The 21,079-nt window shown below is 38.3% G+C and overlaps 1 protein-coding gene across 1 annotated transcript in view; it reads right to left on the reverse strand.

Moving 5' to 3' along the window:
• Window positions 1–8,652: 8,652 nt before the first annotated feature.
• IDE (insulin-degrading enzyme) overlaps window positions 8,653–21,079 on the reverse strand; it is a gene marked incomplete at its 5' end in the record, with an annotated part of 58,691 nt that continues 46,264 nt past the window's right edge. The window contains 7 exons of the mRNA XM_010146087.1: window positions 8,653–8,882; window positions 10,517–10,584; window positions 11,822–11,894; window positions 13,401–13,462; window positions 15,480–15,752; window positions 19,587–19,754; window positions 20,899–21,010. Of these exons, the coding sequence (XP_010144389.1) occupies window positions 8,787–8,882; window positions 10,517–10,584; window positions 11,822–11,894; window positions 13,401–13,462; window positions 15,480–15,752; window positions 19,587–19,754; window positions 20,899–21,010 (852 nt within the window). The remainder of the gene's footprint in view (window positions 8,883–10,516; window positions 10,585–11,821; window positions 11,895–13,400; window positions 13,463–15,479; window positions 15,753–19,586; window positions 19,755–20,898; window positions 21,011–21,079) is intronic.

Genomic DNA, 21,079 nt, shown 5'->3' on the forward strand with positions numbered 1-21,079 from the left:
CGTGCGGGGACACCGCGCCAGCCAGCCGGGTACCGGCCGTGCGGGGACACCGCGCGCAGCCTCGCTCCGCACAAAGTGCACACCGCACCACTGCTGCCATTCCCAAGTGGTTTATTTTCTCCGATTAAGCATGTAAAGCTCTTAATACGTTATCCCTTTACATTTTTGTCTGCGGAGTCATACAAACACGATTTTCCTCAGCAGGATGAAGTAATTTTCATGCATAAAGATGAGATGCACAGCTCTTCACATTGTTACAGGGAGTAACAGCAAACGGTGTATCGAGTAGCACCGAGAAGAATTTTAGTTACACGGTGAAGATTCCACCAAAGCGTCTTGTTTCATGGTGAACCGTTTAAGCTGACACTTTTATTCTGAAGTATACGCTGTTTTCCAAGCAATGAAAATCAAACTTTACATTAAAAAATTAAGATATACCTGTTTGTTTAAAAAACTCGAGCCTTTTACAAATTAATTATGAAATTTGAATTCTTGCATAGCAAATTTTCTTTAAACTTTGAAGCAGTTAAGAAAAACTTAAAAAAAAAAAATCTTTTCCTGGTCTTCCCTTACCCATAGCTGGTCAAACAGTAGGAGGTAATTGTTGAATATGCATGACTACATCATGAACCCGAACATTCCTCTGCAAATTAAACATACAACCCTACTCTTAAATTTATTACTGTATAAAGGTCACTAAAGAGGTCAATATTTACTGTCATTTAAACCACTTACTTCTACTCGACTTTCCAGGTCAAAAGGTATTTTGGTAAGTGCCAGCTCTGAAGAATCAACAAGGGACCAAAAAAACCCCTTGGACTTCAGTCTTTCACTCTCATGCATCACCATCAGTAAAGCACCGGGTCTGTTGTTCATTCCAAAGATGAGGGGCTAGATGTGACAGGTAATTTCAGACACATCTGCACAGCCATCACCTGGAGGCACAGGTAACGGGTGGGAAATAGCGCTAATTATCACCCTGTAAATGCTGCAAAAGAGGGGCTATAATTAAACTTCCTTTCTGTCAAGAATAAGGTAGTACCATTTAATATAAAATCAAACCAAAGGAAAGACTGTTGAGTAAGGAGATTTGATTTGATGTAGCTGCCACTCAAGAAGAGGACTTTACTGTCAGCCCAAGGCACCCGAGATTGCGAGGGGCCAACGCAGGCAGGCTCGCTCTCCTCCCCTGATACCTTTAGCCACTCGTACTTTCGGCACCAGGAAGAAACATTACTAATTCAGCCTTCTGTACTGATGAGCTGCTGTGGCTCTGCGGAGACCGCCGTGCCCCTCCACACCGTGCGGCCTTCCTCCTGCAATACCGGTCTAGCCGGACTGTGCACGCTGTGGCCTGTACCTGTCTGCCGTCTCTTCAGAGGGCACCTCAGCACGTTCAATGAGCCACAAATTACCAACAGAGCTTAAGCTCACGGACTGTGCTATCCATTATAGTCTTATTTAATCATACACATAAATCTACACACGGTTCTGATACCGGGTTGCAGCCCATCTTCTGAACTATCACCTCTTCCTGAGCTGCAGGACAACCAGGTACATATATCTTTCCCCGTGGTTTTGAGCAGATATATAATTTACTTTACCTGAGGGAAAAGTGACAGAGTAATTACATTGCAAACGCACACTTTACAGGAGTAGATACACATGATCTTGGCATTTGTCTTTTTGCTTGCCTGGTGCGTGGTGACTCTGGGGGGCAATAGCAAGGCAGCTTCTCTGGCACCTTTGTAACACAAGATGTAACGCCATCTGTAACACCATCCCCAAATTAAAGCTCAGTCCAACAAGCTAGGAAACTGTAGGACTCTGTTTATTTCTGTACAAGACTGAGACCCTGTGTCTGGATCACAAGATAAACCATGAATGTTACAAGACTTCCAGGACTATTAAGCCATTCCAACAGTATTTAGGATTATTTTAAACAACTAGTCAAGAGTTTATGCCAAAACCATTGCTAAGATACACATATTTTATAGTTTAGGGTTATCGATAAAGGCAGCACATTTACTCCAGTTGTCAGGCCAGCTTAAGTATTTAGTTATTAATTAGCTTGACTGCCTTTTTTTGTGTGTGTTTGGTAGAGAATGTAGAACTAAATAAATTGAGAGATTTTGCTACTTTTATTCTGTTGCCTTCAAAACTCAAAGAAACTTAAGACTGTTCAGACACAAGTTGTCCTGAAAATAAGGTCTTGCATTCAACTCTTAATTACTCAATTTGACATTTAAAAAGTCTAATACATATTATTAGCTATACAGCACCGCGGTTGTGCATTGGTAGTTTACAGACATAACACATGACCCTTTTCACAGGGATTTGTAATTTATACACAGTGACATGACAGACAGACATGGTTATCGGTCAAGAAGTGCAAAATGGCATGCAACTGGTTGCTTTCAATTTATATGCATTACCTTCCATTTCAATGTCATTTTTAAGTGGCTCAGCATGGGTGAGGACCCAGCTCACTCTTACATTTTGTACACATTGAGCTTAATACAATCTTCCATATCTTCACATTCATAATATCTTTAGACTAATGATTACTGACATTTAAATGCAAGTGGGAAATCCAAACTACAAGCATTCTTTGTATACGCATTCTTCAAGTCACACAAAGCCTACGAGCTATTCCACTCTTAAATACGCCTACTTCCAGGAAAAGGCTGCATAAGGTACATTTTTATTAGATTCATCACAGCAGTAAAATCACATTGTGCATACAACAGCAGATCAGTCTCCTGCTGCGGTTGACTAGCACCTGTTTTCATATTACTTCTGAAACACGTCTACTTGCTTCTACCCCCCACTTTGCTGAGCGTCAGCAGCAGTCCAGTGTGGCTCTCCGGGCTCAGACATACCGTAGGTGCCGTCTTTGTATCATTTCAAGGATAAAGCTTCCCACGATTAGAAGGTATGTTCTAATCGCAGGAAAAATATCCTAGAACACACATGCAGCCCACAGCTGGTGCATGCCAGTGCTAAAGGGACACCAATGACACTTCTGGCTGATGTGACAATGGCAGTATCTGGTCACCTCACCTTGGTCAGAGACACCTGACGCTGTGAGAGATGGACAGCAGATGTCTCTGCCTTTGAAGATGACACAAAGAACATCACAGCTAAACAATCAGCTTGTGGAGATGTCAGACCCAGTTATACATACAGATTCCTGTGTTCCTAAAATACACTTAATGCTGCAGAATTGTCACAATTACTTCCTACAATTTCATCTGGAAATCCATATTAATCAAATCCGTGAACAGAATTATCTGCATAGATTTTTCTGTTCAGATTCCTGAAGCTTCCCGCCTAACAGGTATGTGTCAAGGAATGACACTGGTACCTCACAGTCAAAACGCAGAACTTCACTTGCGGGAAGCGGTCCTAAGAAACACTTTTATTTCCTGCCCAGTACTGCAGAAGGCTTGGAATGCTCAAGTATTAGCCTAAAAGGTACTGTAATGTCAAAAAAAAAAAAAGTGGGGAAATGTTGAACTGTTTGACAGCTTCCTGATTCCAGAGCACTGATGGGCGCTAATCTGTAGTGAACTTCCCTGGCTTTTACACACAAACAGTCCTTTGGGTTGAAACCTTTCCTGCAGTGAACTGACTTCATTCCAAAGCAAGCTGAGAGATTTGAAAAATACCCAGTGAACCATTTCTGAGCACTATTACTGTGAAACGTTTATGTATTTCTGGTGTTCTAAACAAGTTCCAACGCTGCCCTATCAAGTGCACCACTTTAATACTATGAGCCAATTTTTAAGACCCCTGTCCACTAGAAGGCATCACATCCAAAATCTAGAACCTCAAAGCCCAGACTCAAGCTTTCACCAATGTTTGAACACACCCATGTTTTCTACATCAGTGTTGATCTCCTACATCTCCCTGGAATTCACAAGCGGGTCTTGTCTCTCTCCCATCACAGGATTTCACCCTGTACAACAGATTTAATATTAAAAGCATGTTCTTTCTATGCCACAACTCGGTGGTTACCACAACTTAGCAAAAAAAAAAATCAACTTAATTTCCATTTTCTACTAGGAATTTCTCTAGTCTATTTTTCCCCACTTACCAGGAGGTTACTAGCAAAGGTTGGGGACCTCAGCATTCCCTTCTGTTGAACCTGTTCTAGTTTTGTACAGTAAGGATTCACCACCAGAATATGAGCACGTATGAGCCCACGTGTACCACAGGACACCCAGTTCTGTATAGGACTGGAAGGGTGTCCTGAATTTCAGCTGCTGCTCCAGTGAAAAGTTTACATTATCTCTGGCAGTCACTAGAGAAGTATGATGATTCCCTGCTCCCCTTCTTGAAAGGGAAGCCAAGCAGACTGTGCAAAGCTGTAAAGATTCTGAAGCAGACGGAAGCACAGCCAACACACAGTAAGGTGGCAAATCCTCAGGACGATGGAGGATTTAAACCTGGATGGCTCTCACTGGAGTTTCTCCCTGGCTAAGCCTAGTCACACTGCAACAACCACCTCAGGACCACCAGGAGCTGTGTATCTTCCCACATCCATTGCAGAGTCAAGAAATTTAGTTCAAAATTCTGCACTGTATCACTGAAGAGGGAGGCCTAACAATTAACAGCAGCAAATGCTCAGCAGTGTGGTGACTACACCCTTTAATGCTGCACTTTTAGTTAAGAGCCTTGGGGTGGCTTAGAAACATTAATTTAAGAAGCCATAAATATTTTCAATCTTAAATTCTGCTTAGATGCTTGAGTTCAAATAAGTTTCAGTAATTGTGACAGTTTCCACTCTGATGAGCCTTTGGCCTTACCTATTTTCTTCCTTTGAACTGCAATTCAGATTCCACATATATTCCACCAACAGCACATACTGTCACTTATGGGCATATTCTGTGAATGGTAAATAGACTCCGCAATGTTTCCAATAAAAGCATTTCCGCAGAATCTACATAGTCTGGGCTTCCTTTGAAATTATATGAATGTCCCTGAGTTTCTGATCTCTTGTGCCTTTAAAATTGCACAGAGGTGCCTTGTATTGTGCAGCATTCAGCAACAATATTAAAAACTGACTTGAAAACAAGGTATTTCAAGTTGAATTTGAATATCAAGTTAGGTGTCTGCTCAAGGGAAGGACCCAGGTGCCACTGTAGATGACCGTATCAGTTTAGTGGTCAGCTACTGAAAATATATGGAAAGAACATAGGAAGAAAAAAGTAGAAGATAATGATTTTTCTCTTTACAGGAGCCCTATAGCAAAAGCACACTAACCAGTTAAACAGATGGTAGAGAGAAAGTAGAGTAAAATTATACCGACCCGTGTTAAAATGAGAGACAGAGAACAGTAAGTGAAGTTAAAAACATGCGTGATGCTTTCTCCACACGTTATGTTTACACTGTGGAACACATCACCAATATGGACAGTTCACATCCAAGCACTTAAACAATATTCTGAAAAAGCCCAAGCATTTCTTATGGCTAACAGCTGGAATACATTTGGATAGCCTGGTATTTTGCAAAATGAGCCAACGAGTCAAGATTTACACCAACCCCCAATGACTGGGACTGGAGAAAGAAAGCCCTGATACTGGGGTCAAATAATTCTGGAGGTGGTTTGTGGGCATTTCACTTCTCCACTCAGAATAACAACCACGCTTCCCAATGCCAAGGACAAACCCGTCTCTTTTGACATTGGTGACTGTCGAAGAGCCCCACTGGAATAGCAGAACTGCCTTTTACGCTGCCAGAATTCAGAACTAACACTATTCTAACAACCACACTTACTCCTAACCTTTTGGAAGATCATCTTTTGGTGTGCATAAAACAAAGAAAACGACCAGGGAAAATAATCTCTCAAAAGCAACATTGTAAAGCTGCAGTAGGCACAATTTTGGCTGCAGCCACGCTCCGAATTTACACATTCAGATTTGGTAATTAAAATCCTGTCTTCTGCAAGTATTTCTACCTTTATATCATTAAGTTTTCATACACTCAGAGAGCAACAGAGGTGGATGTGCCTAAAAGGTGCAGGATGCCACATGGGGAAGTCCTCTGAAACTTCCCTAGAGTGACCGGGAACCCTTCTCCAGCAATGCAGTTCAGCCTAGCTAGTCCACACAACTGAATAGCAGAAAATCACATTTAACATAGACTAAAAAACATGCACAGACTGACAGATGTAACATTACCAGTATGCAAAAAAAATTTAAATGAAACAAATTAAGAACTCCAAACATTAAATTCAGATTGTTTATTGTAAACAGAATAACTCTAGCACTCCGTCATACTGGCTGTGTCACATGCACCCAATTCCACACCAATTGCTTAAAATAGCACTTGCAAAAATTACAGTTATGTAATAATAATTTATGGTTTCTTACATAAACTAGTTAACAAGCACTAAAATTGAATTACAGTGTATTCTAGGTAGTTTTTTATTGCTTGTAGACACTGCAGCTTTGGATCCATTAAAATGAACCCATTAGTATGCCTGAGTTTATCAAAATTTACTGCGATATCAAACTCAGAAACTGTAAAATGCTGGAGAACACTTAAAAGCAAGTAAGAGTTGCTGGAAAACTACATGGGTTTCCACATCCAGTCGCAGAACTTTGAAATTCTACATTTTTTTGCTCTGAAAAACATGATTTTTGAGCTTGTGTTAAATACACTGCTATTCCAATTTATTTATAGAATTTGTTAAAATTAGAGTTGATAGTACTTCCATGAATATATATTTATTTTTACACACGATAGAAGCCATTTTGTTTTATTCACCGTAAGAGTGGTATGTTTAAATACTAAATCCCAAAATATATATTTTTATAATATGTTTTCAAAAACTTTTAATATATATGATACAAAATACTTTTACTAAAGAAAATCTATAAACAAAAGGAAAACGCAAGAGAGTAAAAAGCCCATTTTATGTAAAGGATCCATGAAAAATGTGGTCAACAGAGACACCTTTACTGGTTTTGCTTATACTAGAATTGTTTTCCTCCTCAAGCTACAAAAAAATGCTAATGGTCTTCCTTGGCAACAGGTTACATCATAAACTATAATAAAATTTATTAAAAAGGTGTTGGAAGATGTACTGTTAACCTTTAAAACCACTTTTAAATCCACTGCATTTATTCAACTAGAAGAGACTCTCAGGTCCTCACGGCTTAAGGTCCTTACCCCCTTAAGCATTCACCAATCCGGCTTCAGAGCCAGCGTAAGAAAGAACATTGATTTAATGACAAGAGCAGCCCTATGAAACACACCAGGAATCTGACGTATGACAACACACCTGTCACATCAGGGCCTTACTGTCGGGTTCTCTCAGTAAGAACCACACTCCCAGTATCGCCCCTGATGAGCAGATTTTGTGTGTTCAGTGCTTTGCATAGTCTATCCTGTCTGAATAATTACAATCAATTTTATTCATTAAACAGGTAGGAGAACTTAGTAAGTAATAAGATGCTCCCCTACCTGTTTCTGTTTGGGGACTGTCCCAGCACAAGACCACTCTACAGAAATCTGTAAACTTGGTGAAGATGACACACCACATATTGTTTTACCATTTTACTATACTATGCAATACATATATACATACTGTATTTCAGCATAATTCTTGATCCTTCTGCATTCTGCACAGCCTTCTACGAAGAAGTAGGAACAAACGTTTTGTGATGTAACCTGAACCACACCTTTTGCTACAGCAGTACTGCTGACCCAGGACTGCACTGTCCCAAATACCTTGCTGAAGGACAAGAATGACCCCACACAAATCCATCAGAACAATGATGGATCTAACTCATTACAGGGCCCATATTTGACATTCACCTGTTCTCGAGTCAATGTGTGCTTAAAGTTCTCTGCACTAGTGAGTACGTCGCTGGACCGAGACCTAACATAACAAATGAGGCGAACCGGACTGAGCTCTGCATCAGTACGTGTGCAACTGAAAACAGAAAATGACACCTAGTAAAGTATTTTATATACCAAATGGAAACAAGTCACAGTAACACTGAAAAACCAAACAGCGCGTTGACAGTATCAACAGACTGGGAGAACACTTTTGACAACAATAAGAAGATGCACTATTAAAGTGTTTCCAGCATTTTACTAGTTTTAATATAAAATGTCCCCAATTTGTATAGAAAGATTAAAACCATGCCTGTATCTTCAATTATTCTCATTGAGACAATTCTCTTACTACCGTGTTGTCACATTTCTTATCCTCCACTGGTCTTCATAAAACTTAAATAGAAAATATGTTGGTTGCATTAAGGATCAATTAAAAAAATATCATTCAACATGTCACTTGAAAAAAATGCCTAAGTCTCTATTTTTAAGAAAAACTGTTGACCCCATCCCAAAAAGAACCTATTCTTCTCTCCCCCTCCCACCCCCAATAAGATAATTATTGGGAAACTAAATGGTGTTTTGCAGGAGTAACAAGGATATTTCAAGCAATTTTATTTGCTCTGGAGGGTTACTTTCCTGAAATGAAAATTTGAAGGGATATATTATTTTAAAAATATACTGCATCTACAAGTTTTCTGATACTATTGTTTCAGCTGATTTTGGTTTTCAACAGGTTGTCTGTAATATAAATGACACATGACCACAACTGATTTTTATATACTTTCTAGCCCTAACACACAGTTAACCAAGAAAGAATTCGGGACTTTCATAATGGACAGAACCATTTATCCTAATGATCTCTAATAATTTTGTTCATCATGAAGTCTCCAGAAACCACGTCAGTACTGATCATTTGCTTCATCCATTGGGGTTCTTCACAGTTTTGCAGCCATGAAATTGATATGTGGCTTCACCAGTGGAAATAGTGGCAGACTGCGCTTGAATTCTGTCATATTTTCAATCACGCTTGGCTGCAAAGAAGCGTACGCAAGAAAAAGTCTTCTCAGCATCTTTAATCAGAAAAGTGAGAAACCCCTCGCTTTTCATGTTAACTTTGGCCACAGCTACATTTAAACACATCTCTCTTGCTCTTTTTCTAGAGTGTTAGTGGTTCACAGTTCATTATTACAGGATCCCCCAAAATACCATTACATTTCTTATGAAATAAAGTAGGTAACTTAAAATAATAGCTACAATGCCATAATTGCATTACTAATAACGGCAGGAACGTCAGTAAATGCAGAGCTTCATTTACAAATTCTACTGCAGAACATCCCACCTGTCCTTTGAGTACCTGATATAAGATCATAAAAACAATAGCAATTCAATGAGGTTTTTTTTAGTTGCAGTTACAAAGTAACCTTTTAGTATTTCAGCCACAATGGCTAGGGCACCCAAACATAATTCATACAGAAGTCTCCACCCATGGTGGCCATTTCATCTCTAAGGACCAAATAAGGACACAGGTCTGCCACCTCGTTGTGAAAAGTTCATTATCTGTTGGGACAAGCACTAGCATCCTCCTTCAAGACAATTCATTTAAGGGCCCAGTGCTATCGCATCTAACCACACAGTGAAACCTGTAATACTGGTGTGAACAGAACTTGTCCAGTTGCTTCCTCCACAGGTTACGCATTGACAGGAATGTGCGTTAATATTTTAGGCTTTAAGGTAGTGAGCAGATAGCTGGTTTTTTGTTCTCTGTTTGGGGTTGAGTTGTTTTGCTGTTTTTTGGGGGGTTTGGTTTTTTTTTAAACAAAGATGATAAATTTGTTGATGTATATGCATCTTTCTCTTGACACTTGATACACCTGACCATGTGCAATCAGTTTTTTCAGATAATAATATATTTGTATTCATATCTATTTGCACTATCCACAGTACTGTTGCGGTACACTGTTGTGGTACACTGGGTGGCAGTGTGGGCGGTCGGAAGATTACGTGCTTACGTGCTTACGTTACAGGAATGCAGTAACCACCCACGATGGGCGAGGCTTAGTAGAATTATATAGCCCTCCGTGTTGCTCAGTAAGATGTTGCGGTACACTGCCACCCAGTGTACCACAACAGTGTACCGCAACACAGTACGAGTACTCAGTAGACTTTACTACTACTATTAGCTTTCATTTCAATGGAATGGAAGGCTCAGTAAGATGTTGCGGTACACTGCCACCCAGTGTACCACAACAGTGTACCGCAACATCTTACTGAGCAACACGGAGGGCTATATAATTCTACTAAGCCTCGCCCATCGTGGGTGGTTACTGCATTCCTGTAACGTAAGCACGTAAGCACGTAATCTTCCGACCGCCCACACTGCCACCCAGTGTACCACAACAGTGTACCGCAACACAGTACGAGTACTCAGTAGACTTTACTACTACTATTAGCTTTCATTTCAATGGAATGGAAGGACTAACAGGGTAGTCTTTTAAAAGATTGATATTGAGGATGACAATGCATGCAGAAAGAGCTGAGATGTCAGCCCTACAACAGCATTAATTTCAAGAAGGTTGTTTCTCCCTATAAGCTTAAATCTAATGACACTGAACTTCCATATTAAGAATGCAGCCTGGGATTTTTCGTGTGTTTTTTTCTTTTTTACCTGTGGTAGCGGTGGTGCTGGTGCCAGGTTCACATCATTTTGGCATGGGAATTCTCCAACAACAGGGCCTATTTAACATCATCAAAAATAATTCAGGACCATAATTTAATCACTACCTTTTACACAATAAACTGTTTTCTCTTATAAGGTATCTATGCAAAACACAGGTTATTAATTTTAAAGTATCTCTAAATAAGATTTTCTGAATATTTTGCTTTTATACTCCATGGCAGTCTTTAGAAATGCAAAGAGCTTAATACATTTATTTGAATTAAGAACATGTGCTGAGGCAGTAGCTTTTATTAATTTTATTTATACATAAAGAGAATATAGAAATAAAATTTGCTAATCTATTGATCAATGAATACCTAAAAATGCTTTTCAGCAGATAAAGAAGTTTTCTCTAGATAGGAAAAGTATTAGAGCTATTTCTGTTTAGCAATGATGAGTCATGAAAACTGGAAAGATGTTTTGAAGCAAGTCTTCCTTACTCAGCTCCAGAGTTACAATTTTCATGGTACCATAAAAAAGCAATCATTCTGAGACTGGAAGTAGTATCATGACAGGTACCCAGCTATCTGCCTCTTTCTGTTCTGCAGACAAGCCTTTAATATTTTTGATTTTGCAAACAGTTGGAATTTAAGTCCAGTATAAAGTGGTGAAAAATCTGCACATTTTTTCCTTTCAATGTATTTATATTAACCAGAAATATGTTTAACCTTTTCCTTCTTGAATTATAAAATGGAACAACACAGTTTATAATGCGCAGCTAGTCTAGATTATTTGAAAACAAAACCTAAATAAAACTTTGACTTTCTCAAGTTTAAATACAATGTTTGCCATGCCCAGAGGGTTGTCTCTTGTTTGTTAATTGTTATGGGTTTTTTTCCTGTGAGAGTTCTTGAAAAGAACTGGGCATTCATTGCTTTTCAGGAAAAAACCCACTGCTTAGTATTAATAACTGCAAATCCTAATTTTGTTTCTCCCTATAGGACTAGTACAGAGGTTTGTGTTTGTTTTAAAATATCCTGTTGAAAACAAGAAGTGATATTTTAAAATATATTGGTTCAGCATCAAAATATTTCAGAATGGCTGAAGAACTTGGTCACGAACATCAATCACAAAATGTGAAGCATCTATATGAAGAAAACCTATAAAAAGAAATACCTTTTTCCCCTGAAACGTATATAATCTTCAGAGATGAGTTGTTCCTACAATGCATTTGTATCATACAACACGGATGTCTTTAATTTTGACTTGCTTGAATGGCAATTGATTAAATACTATATTCAGCACAATACTTACAGGAATCCATTTCCCTTGCAAGGACATGTACTGATACCTTGTGTCTTCTGGGGGCATCTATTGCCAACAGCACCTACAGTAAAAATCATCAGGTCCTTCAGGTGTGGCAAGTATCACTCAGACATTATATTTATAAAACAGTAAAAGAATGAGAGCATTTGAATTCTAATTTAAGCTTTAAAATGAGGGATGAATTTTGGGATGTCCCTTCAAATATTATTAAAAGTCACTGACACAGTACTTTGAATTATTTTACAATCAATTTAAGAAATTAATGTACAGTTTGTGACTCAGAAAACTGGAAGTAATAGGAACTATCATAGTATCAGGAATGCAATCTAAAATCTCTGCAGAATTTTCAATCCCTAGCAGCCTTCTGGAAGCACCCCACCCTGAACACAATCATTCATCTCAGCCAGACTAGCTCTCCAATCTAGCCAGCTGTTTCTGTTCTGGAACACCAGATAAACATGTATGGAGCACTAGTGTAAGCGGAACAGTACAGATTCCTACAAAACCCGAATGCGGATACTTTCTCAAGTTATCATGTATCAAAAAACAGCTACTGAAATCCATTTACTAAGTTTGTATTTGCTGCATATCGTACTATGAAAAACAAAACAAAGACATTAGTGTTCACTGCACCATGTAAATAATAACAAGTTTTAAGCATTAAGACTAAGTCTTCAAAACACAGATGGTAATGTAAAAATTACCTTGGATAGTGAAAAGGAGTACGAAAGAGAAACCATTTTGAAAGACATTAGCCCCCCACCACGAGAAAGAACGAATACATAGATACACACATACCCATGCTTCTTCATGGGCAAAAGCTTTTCCATCCAATAATAAATTCCAAAGACATATCTCTGCATTATTTTTTAAAATATTGCCTGAACTATTAGCTGCTCAATATAGTGAATTATCATTGCCTATAAAACTTCTCACAAACCAGAAAGAATTAGGCCAAATTTTATTTCGGGGGGGGCCGAATGGGGAAGGGAGGGACAACCCCCCTAATATTTCAAGTGCTTACATTCGATATCTATCTAGCAACTTCATGCTGAGTTGCAATGCACAATTATTGCATCATTATGCTGCTCCTTTGTTCTGCCTAAGACAAAGATTCAAAAAGTGTTTATTTACAGTAAAAAAAGCTTTAAAAATATTTATTTCATTCACAATTCATGCACACAAAATAAGCTGAATCATTTACTGGTTGAATTAAAAAATAAAAGAACGAATTTCCAATTTTAGCCAAACTTGGTCATAAAGTAGCATAATTTTTATTCATAAAGAAAGAATAAGTGAGACAACAGGAGAGTAAGAGCTGGTAAGGAGAGAAAAAAAAAAAGAAAAAACACGAACAAACCACAATCCTTCTTCACAATCTTTACCATACGCTAGTTGCCATTAAACTAAGGAAGTCAGGAAACAAAATTATTATTAAGGTATCTGCATCAATCATATCATGTACCTAAACCAAGCAGAAGAGTATGCTTTCATAGTTCAAACAAATCACATCCAATTATATCTGCATCTTTTTCCAAGTAACATTTTAACTACATGACTAACTTACCTTGTAGAACTGTATAATGTCATCCTTGGTCAGAGTCTTCAGATAAGCCACTTCAATGTTATCTGCAGAACAACAGTAAAAATCAGAGCAAGTCTGCAAGTCATAGCTGGTTATTAGCACACTCAAGTATTCGAAGTATCTGTCTTTTAAATTCAGATGCTGTAAGTGACTGCTTTTCATTGTTAACTGTCAAGCTAATACATGAATCACTAAAGCTCCTTGGAAGCTTAGCAGAAAATTATACTTCAGTAAGGCCACTTAATTGGACTTACTAACAAATGCATGTTTGAAGAACACTGATTGCCCTGCATGTTATTCAGTAGCTAGAATAGATATGCCTACTTCTTAATATTATCTTCAAATCAATTCTACACATTTTTAATGCAGATTGATTACAGATAGCTTTTATTCACAGTTAGGATGGTAGGATGTACTTTGTCACAATGTAAGGAATGGTGCCTACGTCATACCTGTTCAGGAATAATCACTTCTAAAGTATCAGGAAAGAAATGCATGCAAGAGAACAAATACACAGCTAACACGTCTGTGAGACAGGCTCTAAGTAATTAATAAGAAGTTCTACATGGAGGAAATAAAAAAAAGTTTTAACAAAATACTGTTTGGAAAATTAGATGACATCTGGGAGAAATTTTTTAAATTAAGTAAACCAGTAAAAGTAGTAATAATAAAAATGGCAAAACCTGAAGAAAACACTTTCATGTCTTAAGGCTGGAATATGAGTTTCTGGTTTTCACAATTCTAGTCATATTAGAATCATTAAACAAAATAAAATTACTAGTGGGTAGAGGGGAACTAAAGAGACAAAAGTCAAGGGAAGGATTTAGGTATGAAAGTTATGGCTAGAGGTAGCAGTAAGAAATTCCAGAGGTGTAATACAGATCCAAGTACAGCAAAACAGAGTCACTTAGGGCAGAGAAAAATTAAAACTGTTCCATCAGACAAAAAAAAAGGCGTTGAAGGGGTAAGTTTCCACATCCCTCCTTACACTCAAGCATGAAAGCTTGTCAGTAGCTCTGACTCTTTTGAGACCAAGCTAGATGAGTATTCAAAATTCTTCATTATTAAAAACAGTTCAGTTAGTAATCATTGACCAAAAAGACCCTATTTGCTATAGTGGAAGGCCAATACTGCCCACATAAAGCAGAAGAGAAGTCGTAGGATACAGTGAGTTTTGTGTAGGAAGCATATTAGACATGGGGAGACGGAAAATTACAGCTGTGAATAAAGTTGAGACATGAAAGCGTAAGGAAAAGTTGATCTGTACCTGAAGCTGATTTATTTTAATGTTGGAAGGTGTGTTACTAATATACCTTGGTATTTTGGATTAAAAATCCTCAAACAATGTTGCAAAAGAGAAAAATACAACTTAAATACTAAGTAGGATCACAATGAAAATAACGGTCAGCCTATTTTCAGTAATAACACTAGAAATTGCATCTCATTTGTTCTTCTACAAGCTTATTATCTTAAAACTATCATGGACGAAAAACACCCCCAAAATTAATGTTTCTTCAAGCCTACTTTACGCTGAGACAGGTCACATGTTAGTTGAGATACTTGCTGTTGCCTGTGTCATTGCTCCCTCAAAAGAGCTGTGCAATGGGAAGAGGAATAGGGTTCCTATGAATGTGCACACCAACAGGAACGTCAAGTGTATTTGAATGCATCTCAGTCAGTTATTAATGTACATAAACAATACAGACGTCTCAACATCACAGAAAGAAATTGAGCTTATGTGACATCAACATTTGCATTCAAACCACTTCCAAGCTTTGACCTAGACTATGCCTCACTGAGCCTTAAGGGACCATCAGGGAACAGGTTTATTCTCTATTACTCATGGCTCCCACAGCAGTGGGAGCACAGCCTCCACAAATGAGGGATTTTCTCAGTGAAGAAAGAAGAAATACAAATTGCAGGATACAAATCACAAAAAATATACTGAATTACGCAAAGGCTACGTACAAGTTTAAGTTTTTCCCAAACGAATACGACACTCAGTCACAACTGTAGCCAGACTACAGCATTAGGTTCTAAAAGAATTATAATTTGTCTTACCTCTGTCAAAGTTATACTGCTGGGAAATGATTTCTCCCCAGTATTTAGCACATTCTGCAGACAGCTTCTTTGGTTTGTCTAGACGACGAATTGCTAAAGCTTGGATGTGTTTTTGGAAGGCCTCTTCTGTCATATCTTCTATGCATTTCTCCATAGTTTTTAAGAATGCTTCAACTCTGCTTTCTAAATAGTGTGGTGGCTTTTCAGACTGGATAATAAATCGCAGTCCTTGTATGCCATTTGCACGACGAGGACCACTGAACACAATGTAACCTTGGCAAAACAAGTACAGCCACAAATTAAAAGAAAACCCTTGCTCCAGCATTAAGTTTGCCAAACATGGCATGTTAGACAGGAATGCAATTTTATACTAAGTTTAGTTTTGTATTATAAATGACATAATGCAGGTTTCAAAATAGGCCACTGAATGTTTTTTAAAAACATCTTTATTGCGCTGAGGTAAGTTATCAGTTCTGGGCATGGGCAAGGAGAAGATGAGGCAGACCAAGACAGAACAAAAGGAATTCTGTCACCAAGACTAGGTAACCAGAAATTAAGCCGTACTCTAGTGCTTCATTAGACTCAACATTAGGAACTTACTATTTTTTCCATAACATCTAATCTGAATTCTCTTTGCTGCAATGTAAGGCCACTATTTTTCACCTTATCAACTAGATACAAAAAAAATATTATTTTTGTTGCAGCTTTTGCTTATCAGAGAATCACAGAATGGTTAAGGTTAGAAGGGACCTTAAAAACCATGTAGTTCCAACCCCCTTGCCATGAGCAGGGACACTTTTCACTACATCAGGCTCTCTAAGCCCCATCCAACCTGGCCTTGAACACTTCCAGGGAGGGGGCATCCACAGCCTCTCTGGGCAGCCTGGGCCACTGTCTCACCCCCCTCACAGTAAACCCAAGCAGGAGAGGTGAGCATCATGGGTGTGGTGTTTTCAAAAATGAATTTTTGCTGAAAGCTGTGTCCAGCTTTTCCAGCTAGCGCCTGGTGCCTCACCACTGAGAAACCATTCTTCAGTAAAGAATTTCTTCCTAACGAGTAACCTAAATCTTCCCTGTTTCAGTTTAAAACTGTTGCCACTCATCCTATCACTACACTCGTTGATAAAGAGCCCCTTCCCATCTTTCTTGTAGGTGTCATTTAAGTACTGGAAGGCTGCAGTAAGGTCTCTCTGGAGCCTTCCCTTCTCCAGGATGAAAAACCCCAACTCTCTCAGCCTCTCTTCACAGGGAAGGTGCTCCGGCCCCTGATCATCTTCATGGCCCTTCTCTGCACTTGCTTGAGCAGGTCCATGTCTGTCTTATGCTAGAAGTCTGAGAGGTGGACACCGTACTCCAGGTGGGGTCTCACCAGAGCAGAGTAGAGGGGCAGAATCACCTCCCTCAAACTGCTGGCCACGCTGCTTTTGATTCAGCCAGGGATACAGTTGGCTTTCTGGGCTGGGAGCACACACTGCTAGCTCATACTCAGGTTTTCATTCACCAACAGCCCCAGTTCTTCTCTGCAGGGCTGCTCTCAATCATATCAACTCCCAGCCTGTATTTATGTTTGGGATTGCCATCCACCCAGGTGCAGGACCTTGCACTTGGTCTTTTTGAGCCTCAAAAGGTTTGCACAGCCTCACCTTTCAAGCCTGTTAAGGTCACTCTGGATGGCATCCCTTCCCTCCAGCGTGTATACCGCACCACAAAGCTTGGTGTCATCAGCAAACTTGCTGAGGGTGAACTCAATCCACACTGTTCATGGAAGCCTCTCAGTCTTATTCCCCTCTTTTAATAATAAACCCTTCACATTTATGTCTTTTAAATGTTGTTTTATCACTTTCTAATTGTTCCTTGATGCTCATGTCAAAACTGGATACAGTATTTCAAATCCTTATCTGAACAATATAGGAGTATTATTGTACATGCAACTTGGAAGCTCCAATTTACATACCCCAGCATTATACACAGCAGCCTGATGTTGCTGAGTTAAGTTCTACCTCTGATCCACTATAACCTGTAGATTGTTTTCTACGATATCTGCTACCTAGCCAGTTGCTTCCTAGCTTGTATCTGTGCCACTGATTATTCCTTCCAAACTGTTCCTACCAAATTGCATCTTATCTTCAAGTCATTTCCAAAATGTCAGATTAATTTTGAATTCTATCTTCCCACGCACTCCCAGCCTCTCCCAGCTTAGTATTATCTGAAGATTTAGTAAGTAAACTCACTCTTCCATCATCCAGAGTTTTGATGAAATAATAAATAGTATAGAATCACAGTAGAGTTGTGTAGAACACCATTCTTCAAATGAACTATTCTTATCTATTCTTCAGTCATGACTTTTCAAACAGTCTTGCATCCAAATGTGTAGCACTTCCACCTACACGGTCTCTCTAGCTTGTCTGAGAATACTACACACCTTTCATACTATCAAGACACATAAGACATCACTACTTCTATCCATACAGCCAAACTCTGCTTGTACAAAAAAAAAGTTAGGTTAGTTTGTCCAGTTTGTGTCTCAGTTATCTTCTATGAATTTAGCACTGATTTGATAATTTATTGCGTATTTTCCAGGAATTAGAATTAAGCTGACCGATCTATAATTTCCCTGCTCTTCTCTTTCCTTTTTTAAGGAAACATAGTATTTACCCGTTTTTACATTCCCAGTACCTCATCTATTATCCACAAATTCTCAGTCATACATCTTCTAATTCCAGGATTTCATAATTTTGTTGGTTTTGTAATATAATGTAACGTAGAGTTCACCATGCTTGAACTATTTAAAAGCTTCTAATTTACCTGAACAACCTTTAATCTGCTGTTTTCCTGTTCCAAGGTAAGTCTTGGACTTTGATCATTGGTATTTACTTCAGAACATCTAGTCACAGTTGACATTTTAAGTGAAAACTAACATAGCCATGCTAAACACTTTGACTTCTTTTTTTCCCACCGCTGGCAACTCTTCTATTCCTCTTTCTCATACTGCTAAAGCATTTTTTGAACGACTTCTTGTTACTACTTCTACTGTTTAGCAAACTGCTAACTCATTAACTTTTTTCACTTAGCTTTCTCAGAGATATTATTAACAATTCCATGAAGTTTACTGAATTTTGCTAGTATTTCAACTGTCTTCCCTTCTAAGTCTTGTGAACTCTGACATTTGGCAGTTGCACGGGACACACTGCATGGAACAGTTTTGCAGGACACAAAAGAATTCTGCCTCGCTGGTTCCACGCCCCTCCTCTTTTAGCTGTTACCTCCAACTTCCACACAAAACCTGCCACCAGCACATTCCAAAAACCTGTTAAACGACCTGGGTTCTGCCCTATTTTCAGCAGTTATCTAGATAGTTAAAATCCCTATGATGACTACGGTATGGCTGATTCTGCTAGCTCACAAAAAGTGTAGTCTTGCTTGACAGTTCATAGTCATCATCACACTGAGACATGCGCCTGCATCTCACCTTTGGAAAAACTGTACTTCTCCTCATCTGTATTCCAATCATGTAAACTTTCGTGCCAAGTCTCTGTCTCTCCTTGTTATCCTGTTTAGAATAACCTTACCAGTTCTCTGTCTTACTGGTTCAGGTAACAATTATAGCACTCACTGGCAAACAGCTGTATTCCTAAAAAGACTGAAATGTGTTCAGGTCTTCACCAACATGGCAGCTTATCATTACCCATACAGCAACATTCCTAAGATAGGGCTTACAAATCATCGAGTGCACCTGGGACTAGGATCACAAGCAGAAAAAAAGACCGAGCTACTACTGATTCTTCAAGATCTAAAATTTAGGAAACTGATCTAATCTCCTTTTGGTAAAAATTCTACATAGGAATTTTTCCATACAGTGATCCAACTATTTTTTAAGCCGGAGTTGGTTTCAGATTTCAGGCTTTTCTTAAAAATTATGCCTGCTTCTCAGTTTAGAGTCTGCACAGTAATGTTCTTTTGAGTCATCAGCAGTTAAAATCATTTATCAAGTGCCTTTTAAATGGCATTCACTAAGCAGGGAAAGAACACCTCACCATGCCTCAAGTAAGTTGTGAGTGTGGTGTGCATATGTGTATACAGACACATTATCACCATGGAAAAACTTACCTAATTGTTCCTTGGTGCGCAGAGTATTGAAGCATGGTTCTGAGATGATTTGACAAAAGAGCTCCAAAAACATATTCTCAGAAGTACTCTGCATGTCTGTCTGGTAATATATTTCAATGCCACAGTTGTTATGAACTTCATTTCTCTGTTGATATACAAACCAACCTCCTAAAAGTCAAAGTTAAAACATTTAAGGTCATTAAAACATACACTCTTATTGTCCACTATTAAAAAGGTAATGGTTTATTACTTGTGGAATGGAATTATAATAAATGGCTTAGGACTGTTAAAGCAGAACTTCCACTAACAACATAATTTTCATGAAAGAATTAAAGAAAAGATAATTTTAACACATCAAAATGTCATAGCTTCAGCATATCAGCAAGTAAATTGAAACTAACTACTTCTCAAGCAATTATTTCTGGAACTGGAGTGTAATTCTGCATTGCCTCTACTGTGTAAACAGGTTCTAAAGACAATTCATCAGAAACATTTATGAGCATTAAAAATAATTCAGCATTTAATACCAACAGCTTCTTTGATATATGGTAGTTTCCACAGGCTGGCCATCAGCTATGGGTAACCAGCTTTGGCCATATAGCTACATACATCATCCCTCCTGTGTAACTCCCAGCAATTCCTTGAACCTCCTTTTTTTAATATATTTTTATATATATATATTTGCATAATAGAAGTAAAATAATGTATGAACACTGCAAGACCAAAAGAATTTATATTAGAAAACAAAACAAAGTTACTTGTGTGAGAGCTTTTGGTTTCCTCAAAAAGGAAGAGATTTTTAGAAGAATCCTTCACTGAACCATCACTTTATACTCAAACCTACTCAAAGAATGGGACCTACTCAAATATGTATACTACGTGTATCAGAATATACATACAGTATACATATACACTACCTGAAGCAGAATATACATATAGCAGAGTGCGACAGGGCTCTTATTTCAGAAATCATACTGACTGAATTAGGATTGATTCACAAAATCATAGAATGGTTTGGGTTGGAATGGACCTCAAAGATCATCTAGTTCCGGCCCCCCAAGAAGCCCAATTCACACACACAGATTAAAAATGAAATCAAATTAATTTTCAAGTATACCAGAAACATGACAAATTAGTATATAAATTTATTAGCAAAACCAGATTATACTTTGAAATTTAAACTTTAAAATAATTTGAAGTCTCATTTTTAAACAAACCCTTAGCAACAGAGTAATATTAATTTTAAAATGTCATTAGCAAACAGAGAATCTCAATATGAGTTAAAAAACTGTAAATAAACCATTTCACTTACTGTCAGGAAGTTGCACTTCTCTGTATCTCACTAGTTGACTAGGAAGGAGTGGCTTTGTATGAGCGTGCTCAATGAGAGTGTCCTCAACCATTTGCATAATTCCTAATGCAGCCTGGAAGAGAAAACAAGAGGATTTTTAAAGACCAGTAGCTATTCTGTACTTAACAGCAGGACAACACTT

Source organism: Buceros rhinoceros, unplaced genomic scaffold (genome assembly GCF_000710305.1).
Source record: "Buceros rhinoceros silvestris isolate BGI_N320 unplaced genomic scaffold, ASM71030v1 scaffold5452, whole genome shotgun sequence".
NCBI lineage: Eukaryota > Metazoa > Chordata > Aves > Bucerotiformes > Bucerotidae > Buceros > Buceros rhinoceros.